Source organism: Ostrinia nubilalis, chromosome 20, assembly GCF_963855985.1.
Source record: "Ostrinia nubilalis chromosome 20, ilOstNubi1.1, whole genome shotgun sequence".
Taxonomy (NCBI): domain Eukaryota; kingdom Metazoa; phylum Arthropoda; class Insecta; order Lepidoptera; family Crambidae; genus Ostrinia; species Ostrinia nubilalis.
This window is the reverse complement of record NC_087107.1, coordinates 11331499-11352168: the sequence shown is the minus strand read 5'-3', so window position 1 is coordinate 11352168 and position 20670 is coordinate 11331499. Positions and strand designations below refer to the sequence as shown.

Sequence of the window (20670 nt, the reverse complement as noted above, 5' to 3'; positions counted from 1 at the left end):
GTAGTTTTAGTGCGAAAGGAAAAAGATTGAGGTACAGTCAGCGACAAATAGTTCGTGACACCCAAAGTGGCTTTAAAGTTGTCAACGCAATTATTCCAATTGTAACAAAGACGTGTTGCGAACTTTTTGGCTACTTTGGGTGTCAGAAACTATTTGACGCTGACTATTAAACTAAGAGTAGGCGCACACCGTTGATTTTTAGTTCGCCGATAGTTATGCCCGATTTTAATTTGTATGAAGAATCGGCCAAATCGAATCGGCGTAGTGTGCGCACTCCCATATATGCCCATACTGATCAACTGCCCGACTAAACTATCGGCCGACGAAAAATCAACGGTGTGCGCCTACTCTAAAAGGAAGATGTGTTTGAATAACCAATCAGATTCACGGAAGCTTTAAATAATGCCCTAGTTAATTATTATTGTTGATTGATTTAAAATATCCTTTTGAAAATTTGGTTCCGATAAACAAAACTCTCAATTTCTTCAGATTTAACAATATTTTTTTCTTTCCAGATATAAGACACTTGAGAATTAAATTACAAATTTTGTTTACTTTAGGTATAGTATGTAGTAACACTTTTATAAAAAAAGTTAAATTATGTTCTTATCTTTTCAGCTAAAATTGCATACGTCAGAAAACTCAGTTCTGCGTCAGACCCATGGGACTGTACTTATTAATAATAACTTACACCTCATAAAATACAAGATTCTTATCATATTTTGTTAAAACCACAAATTGTTATATTTGGAACATTTTTATCGATTAAAAAACCTAAAAAAGAGTCATAAATGTTGTTTAGGTCGTTGGAACGAAATTAAAAACGCATAAAATAAATAACCATTAAGCTAATGGATGAGTTTGATTGCATTTGAATGTTTAATCGGACAATAACAATCGATGATACGATCTTGTATTCAAAATGCGTTTTTGGCTAAACACATAATACACTCGTAGTAAAAATTACTACCAAACATTCCTTTTAAATCGGTTTTGACCTCATTTCATAAATAACTGCGGTAAATTTTATGCAATGCAATAATTACCTATATCATTATGAGTATTCTTCTTTTATTGTGTTTGGTTTTAAAATCATGTAGGTAACTGGAATAAAACAAAATCCAATGTTTTTTATTTCCAGCTCTAAAATTAAGAATAGGGAAGGAAACCAGATCTTTTTTAGAAACTTAAGAAATTTTCGATTAAATATCAAGTATTTTTTTAAGATAATAAACTGTGGTAGAGTCTTTACCCTTTAAAATATTTTCCTAGCTAGGTATTTAGCTATCTCACTTGTAAGGCTAGCAAGTGAATATGTAAAGTATGTAAATACTTCGGTTTATGTGCTTTTTATTACTTTTCGTACGATGCAACGTGGTTGTGATCTCCAGAGGTCATGATTGTTTTAGTTTTATGTCTATGTAAATAAATATTTATCAATGCAGGTAAATCATAAAACATAGGATATTTTAATATTTAAAGAACTAGTTACAAAAAGATAATTATCCCTTAAATGCATGATTTTTTATTTAGTTATGAAAAAAATACTTCAATTAGATTTTTAGTCACAGATAGGGGGAAAAATAATAAAAAAAATCTTCGTACGAAAAAAAAGTATATTTTTGAAAATTTACAGTATGTAGCCAAATGTCTACACCATGCGTTTATGCCATAAAATTGATCGATATTAATTGTTCTATGATTTTCTTATTTGGCTTTTCTTTTCAGCATGTTTGGCTCGCTATCTGAAAAGGAAATTAAGACAGCTCTTGCTGCTTTAAATGATGGTGCAGTCTCAGATGATGATGAAAATTTAGATGATGATAACATCGATTATTACCCAAACGTACGGGATTTATTGCATGAGTCCATAGATCATAATCTACCCTTGGAACATAACAAAGACCCTCCCATAGTCTATGAAGAGGAGCACATATTAGATGGTGTTTCCTTAGCGGAACCTGTGGCGGGTACCTACTTCATCTGCGCAATCAAGTTCAGGTATTCCAGGAATTGCAGCTTGGAGGTCACGTAGCCGGGAGATGATTTGGAAAAAAAGAAATTTACCACCATGGGACGATGATCGCATTGCTTTTTTAGGGGATTCGGAACTGCCCACAGAAATATCTGACCTGGAGGAGCCATTTCAGTTCTTTATCAAGTTCATAAACGATGACATTGTTTCGAAAATTGTAGACGAAACGAATTTATACATTACTCAAAAAGGGTTTAGTTCAAATAATCGTGTCAGTTCTATTGAGATTCGTCTCAATAGAACTGACACGAAACACCATCTAATCTAATATTATGCTCCTCTTCATAGACTACTAGGGAGGATCTTTGTTGTGTTCCAAGGGTAGATTATGATCTATGGACTCCTCATCCAGATCATGCAATAAATCGCGTACGTTTGAGTAATAATCGATGTTATCATCATCTAAATTTTCATCATCTTCTGAGACTGCACCATCATTTAAAGCAGCAAGAGCTGCCTCAATTTCCTTTTCAATTAGCGAGCCAAACATGCTGAAAAAAAAGCCAAATAAGCAAACCATAGAACAATTCCTATCGAACAATTTTATGGTATAAACGCATGGTGTAGACATTTGGCTACATACACAAAAAGCAAGTCGAAGGTACATTCGGGATAGATTACCAAAAAAATAAGTTATAATAATGAATTCTTACATTGTTTCTAACACGTATGTATTTTATCCAATCGTTTTAGCAATTAATTCTCACTGAATCTGAAATTCAAATACCACAAATTTTAACACTACCAATTTTTTCTCCTTCGCAATCGTTACGTCAAATATCGGTTAATTTTTTTTCAAATCTACCTTCATTTGCGGTTTTTTTTTATTTGGATGTTTTCTATGATATTAGCGTACATTCAGAAACGCTTGTAAAATGTGTTACTTGCTATAATTAAAAAAGTACTTCGTAGACATATGGCAACACTATGCATTTAAGGGTTATTGCTAAGATGACGTAATACTTATTAATTTACTATTCTATTCTAACAATAATAGTAAATACATACCACCATAATAATAAAATGTATTTTTTTAACACTGTTATAAAGTGACGTTTAGTATGTAAATGTCACTTTAAAACAGGGTGTAACTTTTTACTAATAAGGGGGATAGTTAACATAAGTGGAAGTGGGTCTTAAATTATTTTGTGGAATTTCTTCCAGCTTAGTTAATACATGCAGAGACTGCATATCTTCAGTAAATACATAGATAAAAAAAACAAAGACCCATTAAATATCTTATTTATTTGATTACGTCACACAAAAAAAGGAAAGTTTTTTTTATTAAAAACGGGGAACTAATAACAATGACGCCAGTTGTCAGGGATGACGTATTATGACAATGCGTTTGTCATGTGTCACGGGCAACTGTTGTATGGATGGGGCGTGATGAGTTAATTGCATGTCCCGGAGAAATGTTTTTGTACTTTTTTGGTTGGCTGTACAAGTTACAAATGGAAGGGTGGATTTTTCAATATTTTTTTTTCTTTTGGAGAGCTTGGGTGGGCTTAGCTTGAAGGGAAATTCTTTCTAGTAAAGTAAAAAAAATGTAGTAATTGATATCAATAATTTTGTACCGACTACTCTATTCTCAGTTTGGCCCTAAGGAGTTTTATGTGGCCTGCAGATAGTGATAAGCAGGCCGAAGGTTCATCCACAATCATTAACCACACAGGAATTGGCTTTATTGATTAGGGTACAACTGTGTGCTTAAGTAACTACTTAATTGTACAAAATAATTGTATTGTTACAATAAAACTTGTACAAGTTTAACAAAATCAATTTGCCAGATATGATATTAGTTGCGCCGGGCTGCCACAGTTTACAAATAATTTACGGTTTCTTTAAACGAACTGACGTTTCATGTAGAATATTTTCCAAAAAAATAACAGTTCCAGTTAAAAAGTGATTCTTTTTATTGACTTCATACACTTTTTCAGTCCCAAGATGAAGCCATTTGAATCTGTCACTAGCAGCCGGCATTTATAAGTCGGTCCACGTTTCTCGCGTTACACGTTACATCACTCTCTATTCGGGTATGAATATTGGTCTTTACGTTTCTAAAGCTATGTTTACATGTGGTAATTTTCTAGATTTATGCTACCTTCTTATTCGTTTTATGGCTTTATCCTATCTTAAATGGTTGTTACTAAAAGGTAGAGATTTTTTTACTTTTTGATCTGATATTTAGACTTATTTATACATTATGGCAAACTGATTGTTGTTCATAAAAAATACAACACTCGAACATAGATCCTTCCTCCTTTTTTTGAAGTCGGTTAGTAAAAATGCTCATTTTGTTTAATAAACTACACTAGTCAGAGAATCATTCCAATCTATACTTAATATTATAAATACGAAAGTAACTCTGTCTGTTTGTCTGTCTCACTTTCACGATTAAACCACTGAACCGGTTTTGATGAAATTTTGTATAGAAATAGTTTGAGTCCCGGGAAAGGACATAGGATAGTTTTTATCCCGGTTTTTGAAACAGGGACGCGCGCTATAAAGTTTTTCTGTGACAGACAAAATTCCACGCGGGCGAAGCCGCGGGCGGAAAGCTAGTTCTTCGTAAGTCTAAGGCCCAGTTTTTTGATTCATAGTTAAAATAACAAATTGTTACATTTTGCTACTAATGGTTAAATATTAACAAAATGTTAACTAATAGTTAAAAAATGTACCAAAAGTCAAGCTAACCATTGTTCGAAAAACATTTTCTTCTAATATTTAACCACTTGTCATTTGACATCTGTCAAATTTGACCATTGGTTATTTTAACTACGAATCAAAAAACCGGGCCTAACTCTTCTACTTTTTCGTCAGTTTTCTCGCTTGTGTGTACGGTGCCTTACGTGTTATGAGTAACCATTTTCAATTAAAAGTATGACTGCAGGAAAAATGGCGGGCATCCCGTAAATAATGAAAGGAATATGTTTTATTTGAACCAATATGTCTGTGTTATTCTTGAAGACATATTTATTGTGTGCATGATTAATACACACTTTTGGGAAAACATATTAAGTATGCACTTAAAATGTATCTGAAATTACACGTGATAAAATATTAGACCGAACGATAGAAATATATTTTTTTATCCGCATTGAGGAAGCTCTTGGCCTGGCATCTTCTTACTATTTCTCAAAATCAAAAATGTCTTTGTCTAGTAGACTACTTAATTTAAATTAGATCTTGAAATTTTTCAATTGCTCTAAAGGAGCTTTTTCATGTCATGCCCTAACAGACCGCTTCGAGACAAACATTTGGCAAGTGATAAGGACAATTTATTGTTCTTATAAGGAGTCTTTACTTACAGGTCTCATTTGTTTTTGCCCTACCAGCGCTTTGAGACAAACATTTAGCAAGTAGGCTGAGAAGAAGCGCCGCAACAAACTTCATCATCATCATCATTTCAGCCACAGGACGTCCACTGCTGAACATAGGCCTCCCCCAATGATTTCCACAATGGTATTGTGTATTGTATTCCACAAATAATTTACACAAACGCAACAAACTCAACGTGTATTATCTTTTGAGTCGATTAGAAAAAGCATATCGATAGTTTATTCAAATGAGGAATCGATAAAAGCGTATTGCATAAATACATTCCCATTAGTCACTATGTGAAATGAAAACGCGCGTCTACGCGCGACCTTGACACCGGCGGACTTATTCGAGAGCCGTTATCTTAGACTTGAAATGTAATTGATGATGGTGCAGTAGGTTCATAGCAGTAACTTATTTCTAAATAAAGGTTTTACTTCATTTCGCAAAATTTCTCTGACAAATATGCATCTCTGTCTGTATGGGACCAAGTAGAAGAATTATACAGGGTGTTTGGCGCATCGTGTGCCAAAATGATTTGGCGGATAAAATGGGTCATTTCCTATATTTTCAGCCCCCATAACACGTTCCATGCCAGGCGGCTACTTTTAAATTATTTTTTTTAGTAATTTCACCAAAATACCCAAATCGCATCATTTAATTTCGATTTTAAAAAAAACTACTAGGCGTAGCCTCAAAGTAAATATTTTGTTTTGACGTGCATTGATGTAGGGTTGCATCAAATCTAAATTTACTGGCAAATATCATCTAGTTTTTTTAAAATTCAGCTTTAAAGTTTTCCGAAAAGTTAAAAATGGACTGAACATTTAGGTTTACATGGCTATAATTTTTTTTTTTAAAAGAGATAGCGATCTTCGGATTTTATCAAAACTTCTGTAAATTAGTGCATTGACTCTACTCGGACTGATTTGCGAAATTTGTGTTTATAGCCCCTTTTTGTGTGAATAGCACGTTAAACACCTAACAGGTAAAAATTATTTATCTTATGCAATGTAAAAACCTTTTCCCTGTCGTTTTTCAATGTGGATTTCTTGAAATTATAGACGATAATAATTATTTTGATCGTTTATTAATTATTACAAATTTTGTTAAAAATGTCCGCCTCGGCAACGTATAGGTATACTCACGACATCTTCTTTTAATTTCGACTGTTGTCGTATGCAGCCACATTTCTCTTTTTATTACTACAAAGGCGTTTTCTATTCGTTGTTGTAGTTCTTCTATTGTTTGAATCCGTTACGTACACCAGTTCTTTAGTTTGTCCCCAGACGTAAAAATCTAACGGAGTTAGGTCTGGGGAACGTGCAGGCCACTGTATAGGGCCATCTCTTCCAATCCACGAATAGAAAACGCCTTTGTAGTAATAAAAAGAGAAATGTGGTTGCATACGACAACAGTCAAAATTAGTATACGTAGCCGAGGCGGTTATTTTGAACAAAATTTGTAATAATTAATAAACGATCAAAATAATAATTTCCGTCTTTAATTTCAAGAAATCCACATTGAAAAACGATAGGGAAAAGGTTTTTACATTGCATAAGATAAATAATTTTTACCTGTTAGGTGTTCTACGTGCTATTCACATAAAAAGGGGCTATAAACACAAATTTCGCAAATCAGTCCGAGTAGAGTCAATGCACTAATTTAAGGAATTTGTGAAGTTGTTGTTATTATTTAAACAAGATTAGTATACCGTTTGAATGGGGATAGACTACAGAAGTTTTGATAAAATCAGAAGATCGCACTCTCTTTTAAAAAAAAATTATAGCCATGTAAACTTAAATGTTCAGTCCATTTTTAACTTTTCGGAAAACTTTAAAGCTGAATTTAAAAAAAACTAGATGATATTTGCCAGTAAATTTAGATTTGATGCAACCCTACATCAATGCACGTCAAAACATAATATTTACTTTGAGGCTACGCCTAGTAGTTTTTTTTTAAATCGAAATTAAATGATGCGATTTGGGTATTTTGGTGAAATTATTAAAAAAATTAATATAAAAGTAGCCGCCTGGCATGGAACGTGTTATGGGGGCTGAAAATATAGGAAATGGCCCCTTCTATACGCCAAATCATTTTGGCACACGATGCGCCAAACACCCTGTATTTTGTCGCTAACTCAAATCCATTATTAAATCTTTGAGGTAGAAAAATAAAGGACCTGTGAGAAGCTAAACAAACATGTCTCTAAATTCTTTTAAGGAATAAGGAGTTACAATTCGGGTTGTTCCGTATTCATCCTATAACGTCTCATCCCATTTCTTTAATCATCCTAAACTCGTGTAATTTTTATTTAAATAACATTTTTCAATCTCACTTATGTTAGACCTTAGAAGGTCTTACTCACATTTCTTTGCAAATCGAATAGTATTTTTTTTCTCCTTAATATCAAGGTTGAAATGAGCAATCTGTACACACCTCCATTATTTAACCTCCGATAAAACATTGTATCCTGACCCCCGAACTTTTAATTGGTTATAAAAATTCTTATAAAAAGCTTTTTGGTCACAATGAGTAGATTGTAGTAGAGATTACACAGAATGCGACGATCTGTGGTTTAAATGATGCAATGTGAGGTTTAATACAAACGATTTTAAGCTATTTGAATTGTAATGGGTATTAATTTGGGATGACATGGTAAGACATTTTATATGGTAGAGTTCATGGTGGTTTAATGGTGTTTAGCTGGAGCATAGGTATGAATATAGGAGTTTCGAATCCGTGAAATTACTTATCTGGATTTTGTATACTTTTCATTCGTCGTGGAGAAACGTTGCGATGTCCGCGACACTATGTTGCATTACAACATCATACAGAGTCGTGAACTACCACGACAGGGCAGGGACTGACAGATTAGTAACATATTTTTGTGTGGTGACCCGTAATCCTAACAACAGTTTTGAGTTTTTTCTTTCAACACTCCAGCAAGTAAAACCTTAAAATAAACAACTGTCTGTCTGGGTTATCTGGTATAGATTGCTTGCTAGTACTAAGACCGCCTATATTGTGTCTTCTCAATTCTGTATTTCTTGTATTTGTCAGTTTTGTGTGGTATCCACTAAGGAGTATTAGATAGATATCTTGATCTACCTAATAGGTACTGGCAACTCTACCAAAACCTCCCAATCTTTTAAATACTTAGTTAATCAGATACAAACAATAAATAAGGCTAATTCGTTGTTAATAACAAATGAGCTAGATAAGAGCTTGATTTTTATGTAGGTATGTGAGATAAAATATTATAATCTTCGTTAATATCTAGAGGTATGTTTGATTTTATTCAACAGTAGGATAGAATAGAATATTAATTAGCATTAGCATTATTTAATACTAGCTTTCCGCCCACGACTTCGCCCGCGTGGAATTTTGTCTTTCACAGAAAAATGCGCGCGTTCCTGTTTCAAAAACTGTGATAAAAACTATCCTATGTCCTTTCTCGGGACTCAAACTATCTCTATGCCAAATTTCATCAAAATCTGTTCAGTGGTTTTGGCGTGAAAGAGAGACAGACAGACAGACAGAGTTACTTTCGCATTTATAATATTATAGCATAGATATCTTTTAAGAGAAAGATAAGGCGGCATAAGACTTAAGAAAATATTTTATTGTCGCTTATGTTTCCATAATTTTATAGGTTTTCCTATTTTATGAATTTGACGTTTTGTGTAGAGTATTTTAAAATAACTCATCATTTAATTTTATAGATGCTATAACATTTTGAACATTGACAAACTTATTTTTCACTATCCTAAGTCATATTCCATTCTTATACCATTTCGAACTTTATATTGTCACTTTTGTTACTTCACTAATTATGTAATCAAATATGCATATTGCATATCATTTTTGATTTATTTATTGACAAATCGTGTTTCTCAATTACTATATTTTGAACTTGTAATTGCGTCTTTCGGCATTGTGCAATTGACAAACAAGTCGTAATTTAGATAAAATTAAGCGGTAACATTAATCTTTCATTATCTTCCATGCTATTTTATTTATGAAGACGATGCGCTATAGAAACTTACTACTAATGTAAAATTTTAAGAAAACATCTTAAAATAATAATCTTAAAAATTGCACTCAAGCAGTTTGGCGTCATAATGTTTCTCTCTTTATTTTATATCTCGCAATACTTGCCCAATTAATGCTAACAAATCGCGAATTTATAATAATAATTATGATTATTATATTTCATTGGCAACCCAACAGTTTATCGCGTAAAGTGTTAATACCAACGTAGAGGTAATCTCGAAACTGCAAAACACATTCGTTCGATTGTTAATGTCCCGATTCGATCCGCATATTAACATACCGATAACCCGTTCACAAACTCAGATGTCTAAATATTTTTTGCCGAAATTAAGACACGCCGTCTTTTAAACGTTTGATGTCAGGGCATTTGAAGCGATCCTATTTTTTTAAGTGTCGTAATAGTAGATTTAGGAAATACGCAACACATTTTATTTTTAATCTCAATTTTGTGACCAGTATTAGTGAGTACATAAATGGAAAAGAACAGTTCTAAAGTTCAAAAAGGTTAAAGCAGTAAAAGGCGTGTGGCGTTCGAAAATTAATTTCGAATTCTTGCCAGCCAGTTAGAATTATTAATTACTACTACAAGTTAATTTGAAAGTGGAACAGTTGATAACGACCCACAAATCAACTGATCAGTAGCGGTCGTCCGCTATCGGTTGCACTTGGCAACGGTTTTCACGAAAATATTCTCTTTTTTTATAAACTTGTTATTTTTGACCAGTCTTCGGGCCCTAATGGCCGTTGCACTTCGGACACTTTGTACGTAACGGCTCTCGGAATGCCACTGGCAGCTTAGAAAAACCGTGACAGTGTTATTTTTTATTCAGATTACTACATGTGTTACCTTCTTTCTTGGAATTCCAAATTTGAATCTTGCTTTTAAAACTGTGAATTTATGCACCTAATTTTAGAACTTTTGAGGAAAACTATCATCTTTTGTAGCGTGTATGTCAAAAAGTAGCGACGGGCTTCTAAACCATTTCCTTTTAACAGTCACCAGAAGAGCTAACAACCAAAACTTTGAAGTGTGTTCGGATTAATATCGGTAACAATGTTCTTAAGACTCAAAATACTGTGGGGTGTTGACACAAGTATTTGTCGCGTACAAACATGGCTGTTTGAGTTTCACACTTGACTCGTGAAGCGAAAATCGTCGTTGTGTAAATAGATTTATGTGGCAACGCGGCAAAACTAAATGTCGTGTACAATGATGCACAATATTGTTTGATGCAGTAGGCCTGCTCATTTTTAACGAAAATTTAGGCCACTCTATATTAAATAGTCTTCATTTTAAAAGCCACTGACAACAACTTCTTGTGGTCAGAATAAAATCTTGTTAATAGGCCTATGTTCAGCAGTGGACGTCCTATGGCTGAAATAACGATGATGATGCAACACGTCATGGCAGCCTCTTATGTCGTTAGTAATAGAGGCGATTTTGCTACTAAATTGTATATTCTGATGTGTGTTCTGTACATAAGTGAGTTTTCTGACCTTTACTACTTTGTAAGTAAATGTCGTGTGCGTTAAGGATTGTCTACGGACGTCAGAGCGGTTTTATTGCTTTGCGCTTACCGCTGATAAGTAATACTACAACCGGGCTACGCCTGGCGGGTGCCGTTAGAAAATATGCAGCTGAACGTCATAATTGTCAGTGCGCGGATTTATCTTATGCAATTGGTACTTCTAGATTCGTTGGGAAAGGTCTTTCACGTTTTATTTCCATCAAAAGTAATGTTACGATTGTATTATTATTTTTCTATAATGTTTTCAAGTTAACATTAATTAGGTACAAATGAAGAAATAGATACCCAGATTGTCCCACGAAACATTCAACTTGTCTATTTTAAGACGTATCAGTTACCGATCTTCGCATTTTGTAGATCACGTTGTAATATTAAATTATTATTTGTTCCAGATCGTGTGTTCGCCCGCAAACCAGATAGTTTGCGGCTTCGGTAACCGAGACCTATTGCGTACACCGAAATGGTGCAACGATAGAATGTTCGCAATGACAGCGATTCGAATGAAGCGATATCGAACTGATAGTTCTTGATTGAATGCTCGTCGCCACTTAGAGTGCCACGTTGGGCGCCAAAAATTTGGGGTTATTGAACTGTTAGTGTGGGTTATGTTGGGTGTTGAGCAGTGACGGCGGCCGGGCGGCTGCAATGGGCGCGGCGCGCCATGGTGCGCTCCCGCCCGCTGGGGTTGCTCCTGGCGGCGCTGGCGTTGGCGACGTGCGCCGCGGCCCCGGCGCCAGAGCCGCGCGCCCAGCGATCCGCGAACCTCAGCCACATCACGGGCACCTCCCGCACGATACAGATGTTCCTAAGGAATCGCTATCTGCAGCTCATGCCAGATGGCACTGTCAACGGCACCACAGATGGCAACAGCGCTCACAGTAAGTTTTTTTCAATATCTTTTTTTTATTTATTACTAGCTTTCCGCCCGCGGCTTCGCTCGCGTGGAATTTTGTCTGTCACAGAAAAACAATATCGCGCGCGTATTTGCTCACCGTTTAGACCTACCCTGGACTACGACAAACATTTTAAAACCAAAATCAACTCAATCGGCCTAGCCGTTCTCGAGTTTTAATCAGACTAACATATATTTAGCCGTTACATCTTTAATTTAAAGAGTGTCTTAAATCCTCTTGAAGTGTGTCCAGAGTTTTTTTTATCTAGATTGATTTAAGACATGCGAAAAAATTAAAGTCACTTAAGTAAAGGCTTTTAAAGCTATACATATAGGTTACCAAATAAATTTTCTGTTTTCTTAAGTATTGTCTACTGCCTTTTCAATCCCCGCTAGAAGATACTTCTACTACTACTAAATACATACATAAATAATAAATATATTATTTATTAAAAAGATAAACTATTTTTATAGCTCTAAACTCCACTAAAATATTCTTAAGGCAAAATCGTATTTAACAGCTGTTGGTCTATGGGACTATGCGATAACATAAACCATGTGTTTAGACGGCTAGGCCACAGAAAGCGAAACTAATTTGTTGTTTCACGTAGTAACAAATGACTTATTTGCAGTCATAACCATAATATTTGCATATTATTTGTTGAACGGACTGCAAATGATTGAAGGTCTTAAACGTGTGTATCGAATAACATAAAACATTCAGAGAAATGTTAGCTTAAAAAAAGATGAAGTTACAAATTATTCAAATATTTGTCATTGAAAGTATCTATAACCAGTCTTGACTAGTTCCACAAGTTATGAATTAATGTATATCCAATCCAACAAATATTAAAAGAAACTATGTAGCACGCGCCGAATAAAAAACACGAACAAAAACAAGAAACGCGTGTAAGAGCCATAAAAGATACAATTGATTAAAAGAACCTATAAAAACTCATAAAACTCATTTATTTCTATAAATAGGCTTAAAAAAAGCACTTTTACACGTCCCAGTATTAACCCTACCACTGCTTCAGGACAATAAATGGGCCAGTGCTGAGAAGAAGTAGCGCAAGAACCTCAGTCAATATTGATAAAAGTTATAGGTCATATTAAAGATCTAGAACTTAACTCAGTCAGAGAGTCAGAGTTTATATTTTTTTTTTTAATTTATTACATTCTTTTTGCCCCTGCGTACAAGGTACCCACTGAAAACCAGTGTCTTGGCACTTGGCAGTAAAATGTCAACTGTCAAGATGATACTGAGTGGGTAACCTCTTTGGCAACATTTCTTTTTTCTCTTTTCTCTTCATTGTCTTTGTACTTTTTTTTTTATAATTGTATTTTTATATTGCCCTTTTTTTTTAAGTTGTCAAATAAATAATTTTTCTTTCTTTCTTCTTTCTTTCTTTCAGTCAGTGACTGAGATATGGCGGCACAGGAGCGGTGACATTGACATATTATGACGTGATAGAGCATACGAATCTGAAAGAAATCTGAATTCTCGCTGACGACTTTGAGGTCTCAAAAAACAAACTCCACTCGAATTCGCAGGATACTAATGAGCTGGTTTTGATAAATTACGTAAGTTTCTAAATCAAAAAGCCTACTAATTAACTCTGCCCACTGGTCAATGACTGCTAACCTTTCCCATATAAATTAGTTATTTTATGACACTCCTTTAACATTTGTCACTTATCCATGACGTGTGACGATATACAATCGACATAAATCATATTTCCTCTTCGGCAATTTTTTTCCACACAAAAACTAAAAGATACATCTCGTGCGATGGACATTTAAATTGTTCTGTAATAACATGGAAGCCGTGTAGTGGCTCTATCTGGCGGGTAATTACATATTTGGTGAATAATACCTTCCAATCGGTTAGTTCAAATTGTGATAATGACTCAATAGATATTATCGCCAGTGGGGTAACCGTGGTGGTCTTTATGCAGACCACTTTGTGGAATAGACTGTGATTTGAAGGCTTTTTTTTAACAAAAGCTCATGTTGATATTTTAAATTTCAAATACACATGACACAACTATGTTTGAAACTTATACTCTTATCTTCTCTGCTTGACATGTAGTTGACTGGCAGAGCATGCCACCCGGTATTAAGTCCGTCACTGTACAATATTTAAGTGCAATAAATTTAAATAAATACCCTCTTATTGCAAAAGAATTACACGTATGTTGAACAGTAGTTTAAAATGACGTTAACTAGGTTTCACCGCACGTGTAACTTTTTTGTAGTAGTTTTTACAAAATTGCTAAGTTTGGTATGCATTATTGAGTCAACTGACATACATTTAAGAACTGTTATACCAGGAACCTGGTAAACAAAAACCTTAACCGAAGCTCATCAATCAAGTGGTACAGTAGTGACATGATATGATAGCGTTTGCCAACTCTCGAGAGACGGCTAAATGTATGAGGTTTTCATTAAGTATTTAAAATTTTAATGTTGTGTCAGTCAACTTAAAAATTTATAAATTTGAAAGTACCAATATGGAATACATAAAGTTACTATATTTAAAAAAAAAACATAATTGTAATACCAGTATAGCTGCTAAACAACTACGTTTTTGACATAAAAGAGTTTATAACAATCATCATTTTCATTTCATCATCATTTCAGCCATAGGACATCCACTGCTGAACATAGGCCTCCCCCAATGATTTCTATGTTGACCGGTTGTTTTCATTTCTTAAATTTATTATTATTGCTGTAAATGAATGGTTCATTGATTAACAATTAGTGTATCCTCTTGAGGTATCTATAGAACTAACGTGTCTGTGTTTGAAACACCATAAGATTGAGATTACAGAGCTAATAACCGCGAGTGTAGTAGTTTTATCGCAATGGGAAGTCAATGCCATGCTCAAATCGTAATGGAATCGTACTTTGGAGAGATTGGATTCCGGTTACTTAGCAAATTTTTGATTTTTTTTTTTGTTTGTTTATTAAAGCCGTTTATCTTTATCTTCACCTTTCCTACTACTTTTTCAATCATAGAGGCGCTATCGTTCGTTCGTCAGCTAAATGACGTCCACTGCTGGACAAAGGCCTCCTCCAAGGTTTTCCACAATGCACGGTCCTGCGCTGCCCGCATCCAGGCTCATCCCACGACCTTTACCTGAGGCGCTATATCAAATTTGAACCACCTGTTTAACCATCTTTGTTTGTACTAAAACAGCGACTTGAGATTTGAGTCTTATTTAAGTCTGTCTAAAAACACTCTTATCCTAATTACATCACTCTCTAAAGCAATTAAACTACAAAAAGCAAAATTATTGTATTTCGTTCAAAAAATTGGGTGTAAACATGAGATTTGGCAAAAAAGACGACCACCAACCATACTTAAACTCGGTCCCGGAGTTAAGAGAACATAAAACTTCATTTTGATGGCGCGATTATTGTCTCAAAATCGGTCTTATCTGTATAATAATTAGTTTTAGATATCATAAATACCATAAAGACTCCTTTTATGACTGTCCGGTCCTGAACAACTTATGGTATTAATTTTACGATGTTTTTATTACAACAGTTGTACTACAACTTTTACATTTGGACACTTCGCGATATGAATGTGTCCTATTCCTATAGGATAGGACGATAATATTAATAATATTTATGACAGTATACCGTCAGAAGTAGGTCATAAATAGACATTATTATTGTCTACTAGCTGACCCGGCGAACTTCGTACCGCCTTAGCGTAGAGATTTTCTTTATATTTTTTTCCGTAAAAACCTTGTACAGAGTATTAGAAAACTACAAAAAAAATCAGCCAAATCGGTCAAGCCGTTTTCATGTTATGTCGTGACAACGGAAAACGGGTTTCATTTTTATATATATAGATACCGTATTTGCATTAGCAGGATCCAAACCCCCTAAGGGTTTGTTCCTACGGAGACATCCCGTTTTGCAGGAACAGTTTTTTACAGGATCCCGTTTAGTAGTATTACGTGTTTTCAAACACCATATAATTAACTAGCGGCCGCCCGCGACTTCGTACGCGTGGATCCCGTTTTACCCCCTTAGGGGTGGAGTTTCGTAAAATATTTTCTTAGCGGATGCCTACGACATAACATCTACCTGCATGCTAAATTTCAGCCCTATCCGTCCAGTGGTTTTGCGGGAAAACTGGATTACCGTAGGAACGAGAATCGATCCCTAAGCCTCCGTCGTTCTTCGTAATAAGTTCCCACGTCTCCCTTAATCTTTTTAAAACATAAACCATTAAATTTAACAACATCAAATCTTACAGTTTTATCAAAATCAATTCATGATTATGCGTAAAGCACACCTCGAGACTTCCTGGTAGTCGTTTTCGCAAATTGCCGAGTATCAACAGCTACCGCGACACCGTTATATTTCGTGTGCACAGCTTTATCTTGGATCGCCGATATTTAAAATTGAACCGTATTAAAAGCTGCTAAAGTTCAGAATGGCAGGTGATTCTGAAATAATATTTATGCTGCGGTAAAAGTTCAAAATTGGTGTTTTGATATTTTGTTTTAATCTGATTTAAGTTATTTCTTATTTTTGTTTACTTAATGCTTACTTTATTACTAGCTGATAAATTAGTTTCTAGAATTTTGTTAAAATTATAATAGTAAACAGGAAAAACCGCCAATTGGTCGTGTCCGAGTTCTGAATATGTCATAAGATTTGGTTCCATACAAATTCTATATTCAGGTGTAGTTTTGGCTTTGTTTTTGATATTAGTCTTAAACAAAAATGTTTACATTAAAACTCCAGACCTGTCCTATCCCGGTATTTTATACTTAACATACAAAATACAACCGCAATCTTATTACATACTTATACCTAGCACATTGTATAATTTCCAAAGAAAACTTCCTGACTCGTTATTCAGCGTATATATTAAAGAAAACTTCTGACTCTTTATTTCAGCGTATTTAACTGATTTTATTTATTATTAGCCATTCTTAAATCTGTCCGATTTCATAAGCTCCCCGTGGCATTTATAACCTGTCTTATACTGCTCTGATTATATCAATTACTCCGCATTGAAGGCGATTTGGCAGCCATTAAGCTGAATAGCTTCTTCTCGATACAACTTCATTCGGACGTTCATTGATATCGATTGAAACTATCGATTTGTTGGTTTAATCTCTGCTTGATAGTCGACATAGAAAAGTTATTGAGTAACTAGTTTTCCGCCCGCGGCTTCGCCCGCGTGGAATTTTGTCTGTCACAGAAAAACTATATCGCGCGCGTCCCTATTTCAAAAACCGGGATAAAAACTATCCTATGTCCTTTTCCGGGCCTCAAACTATCTCTATGCCAAACTTCAAAATTGGTTCAATGGTTTAGGCGTGAAAGAGAGACAGACAGACAGACAGACAGACAGAGTTACTTTCGCATTTATAATATTAGTATATGTAGATTAGTAAAGAAACCGTTTTGCAAGTGATCTTGATTTGGCTTGGACTGTTTTATGTCGAAATAGACACTTTTTTAAGAGTATTTTACGCTGTATTCACAAACATTACTATGAGGTCACACATGAACCAATCACAGAGCCCTTCAACGCTGCGCGTTCGATTTGCTGCATCACTTAAGTAAGTATCGTTGGTGAATACGGGCGGTAGTGCACCAATTACTGTACTATGCTTCGGTCAAGTGTTTTAGTCAGGTGGAGATTACTTATTTCCCTACTAGCTTTTGCCCGCGGCTTCACCCGCGTGAAATTTCGCTTTTCACAGATCGCCATAAATTATAGCCTATACATATGTTATTCTGGGTTATAAACAATAATACTGTAAAGTTTTATCAAAATCCGTTCAGTAGTTTTTGCGTGAAAGAGTAACAAACATCCAGACATCCAAACTTTCGCATTTATAATATTAATATAGTAGGAATACATAATGTCCTCGTTTCTCGTCTGAAAGTGTCTTAATTCCTGAAAAAGATATATCATAATAATATCTTCTTCACCGTATTTTGACTGACAAACTTTCATAAAAAAGGTTTAAAAAATTACAGTAAAAAGCGAAGAGCTCACCAATTACTCAGTCATCTTATCTCTGAATATCAATTATATTTATTGGTGTTATTTAAAATGCCCTAAATTACTTTTATTTTTACGACGCATTCAAGAACCGAAAATTGAATATCTGTAATGATAGTCGTAAAAGAGAAACATCTTTGCAAAAATTGACCATTGATATAAGCTTCATCTCTATCATTACCTGCAAGTTTGAGTGAGAGAGATTGATATAAAGTCAAATAAATCGAGACCATTTTCAGAGTAAAACCATTGAATCTCTTTCCAAGATATTAATCTAAAATCCTTTAATAATACCAACGGAACCCTAAAAATGACAGCTTTTAATATGTCACTCGGACGAGAGCTTATTTCAGACTCCAGGTATAGGTAAATGTAGTAGGTAGGTATTTTATACTGGTGGTATTATATTAAATTGTATTGTGCATTATATTATTAAAGTGTAATTTAATACTAATAACTTATTAGATCTATAAGATCCTATCAACATCTTAATTATTCTTTTTAATTAAGAAAATATACGGCAAATCTCAAATGCCGCATTTATTGGCCTATTCGCAATTTCCAAGAACATATAATTTCTTAATATCATATGATTTCCGTCCTTTGATCGGCCAACATTACAGACTAGGTCTTAAGATTCTAATCTCAAGCTTAAGGTACTTAGCATCTAAAATGAGTTGGACACGGGCTATCGCACAATACATAGTAATCGGGCTATTCAATCTGCTGAGGACAGGTTAGGCTGAGCGCAGTCTTGAGACTGTGTCGGAAAAAGTTACTAATTGATAAGTTGCAATTATAATAATAATATGGAAGCCAAAAGGTTGTCGCCTTTCTGATATTTGTAAAACTTCATGATTTTACGTTAGCTGAAACTTGAACTTATGTCACTGTTTTACGATTGGATAAAAATATTCATCATCATCATCATCATGTCAGCCATAGGACGTCCACTGCTGAACATAGGCCTCCCCTAATGCTTTCCACGTTGATCGATTGGTAGCGGCCTGCGTCCAGCGTTTCCCACGCTGCGCCTTCCTTAAAAATATTATATTTCGTATTTTTTTCAGTGAAATCAAAGGGGTTTCTGCTCGTAAATACAGTATCATCATTTTCGGGTATTTACTTCCTCTTTCTTTTATTTACACTGAAATGCTGAAATGAGCGATAGCAAAAAAATTTCCTGAAAATGTCGTGTGCGTATGTTTCAGAGCGATTTAATGACCGTAGGCCCATAGCACTGACTGGAAGCAATACAAAAAATCTTCAGTCTGCTTCGCAGAAAGTCCAAAGCGTTCGCCTACCCTTACGTATCCTCACAAATATCAGCCGGCGCCATCATGGAATCCGTGTCGCGGACAATAAATCGTTCATCCCATTGATGGGCGATCGCAGCGTTTAATCGCAAATCTGGTGTGGGCCGAACAATCCAGTGTGGGTTAGTTTTGTGCTTCACGCCTTAGCTTTTTAGTTTTGTTAACATTGTAACGCGTTGAGTTATTATGAGCGATGCGTTTACAGGCCATATGTAATGGTAAACGTATTAGAAATAGCTTTACCAGTGGTTTGAAATGCAGTTTGTCACAGAAAGACTGACGTAATTTGGTAATCAATTAAAGTTTTCTTATATTATTTTGAAGTTTAAAACAAACTTTTATATAAAATATTTTGTAATATTAAGTAAGAAGTTATGTAAGATAGTTACTTAGGTTCATAGTTTAAGCTACGACACCAATTTTTATTGCATTATCTAAACCTTTCTTTGTAATCTTGTAATCACCGCTTCTACCATGTAGGTATTAGCTAAGTATTACTTAAGTATTCTGAATAACTAACTTTATTCTGATTCTTGCTGAAGATATAGAGAGTAATGAATATACGAAACAATCATTAAATTTAATGAAACTTAGCGTGTTAACGTCGACCATTAACAAATATTTGGTTGATAAATAAACCGACAAGAGTGTTGCCATTAAAAAGTTTTACGATTTCCGTAATACAAAATGATGTTCCGAAACGTCCAAAGATATAATGTGTCACTATAAAATTGGGCTTAATCGGGCAACACCAAAGATTATGGAAAAGAAGCCGCAGTTCTTTGATAACTTCTCAGTAGTTTGCTTTACTAATTTTATGTAAATACCGACATGATGATATCAGCTGGTGTATTCGCTGATGATTCCGTATCATAGCCTTTATTTTGAACGTTGCATTTCAATTTAGAATTAATGTTAGTTTAATGCACATTGATTTGACAATTAGCTGGCACTATGCCACATTAACGGTTTACCTACCTATGATGATTAAAGAATTTACTTAATTGCAATCAATTTTATGTGTATTGTGTACGTTTCTTTTCGCTGAAAGTTTTCTATGGATCGTTTTTTTCATGGTATTTATACATACAAGTAGGTATTGGTTTTTCTACAATAATATATCTAACTCAGCTTAAAAGCATAATTTTATAATCAAAAACTCTAATTACACACGATGGAACAACAAGCAAACACACACTAGCATCTGACACCCGTATTCACAAACGATATTTGCAAGTGAAGCAGCAAATCGAACGCACAGCGTTGAATAGAGCTCTGTGATTGGTTCATGTGTCACGCTGTGCGTCCACGCGCACTGTGAGACCTCATAGTAATGTTTGTGAATACGGGCGTAAGTGGTTATGGTAAGCGAGATTTTGCAACGAAAATGTAGAGTCTGTTGTAAATATAGAAACGCTATCTAACATTGCACTGTCCAATTATGTCGTTTATATATATGTTACGGTTAATGTGAT

At 34.7% G+C, this 20670-nt stretch overlaps 1 protein-coding gene across 1 annotated transcript in view; it reads left to right on the top strand.

The window, feature by feature from the left end:
• LOC135081899 (fibroblast growth factor 5) overlaps nucleotides 1-20670 on the top strand; it is a 242693-nt gene that overhangs the window by 62593 nt on the left and 159430 nt on the right. The window contains exon 2 of the mRNA XM_063976681.1: nucleotides 11334-11819. Coding sequence (XP_063832751.1) covers nucleotides 11603-11819 — 217 coding nt within the window. The 5' untranslated portion in view covers nucleotides 11334-11602. The remainder of the gene's footprint in view (nucleotides 1-11333; nucleotides 11820-20670) is intronic.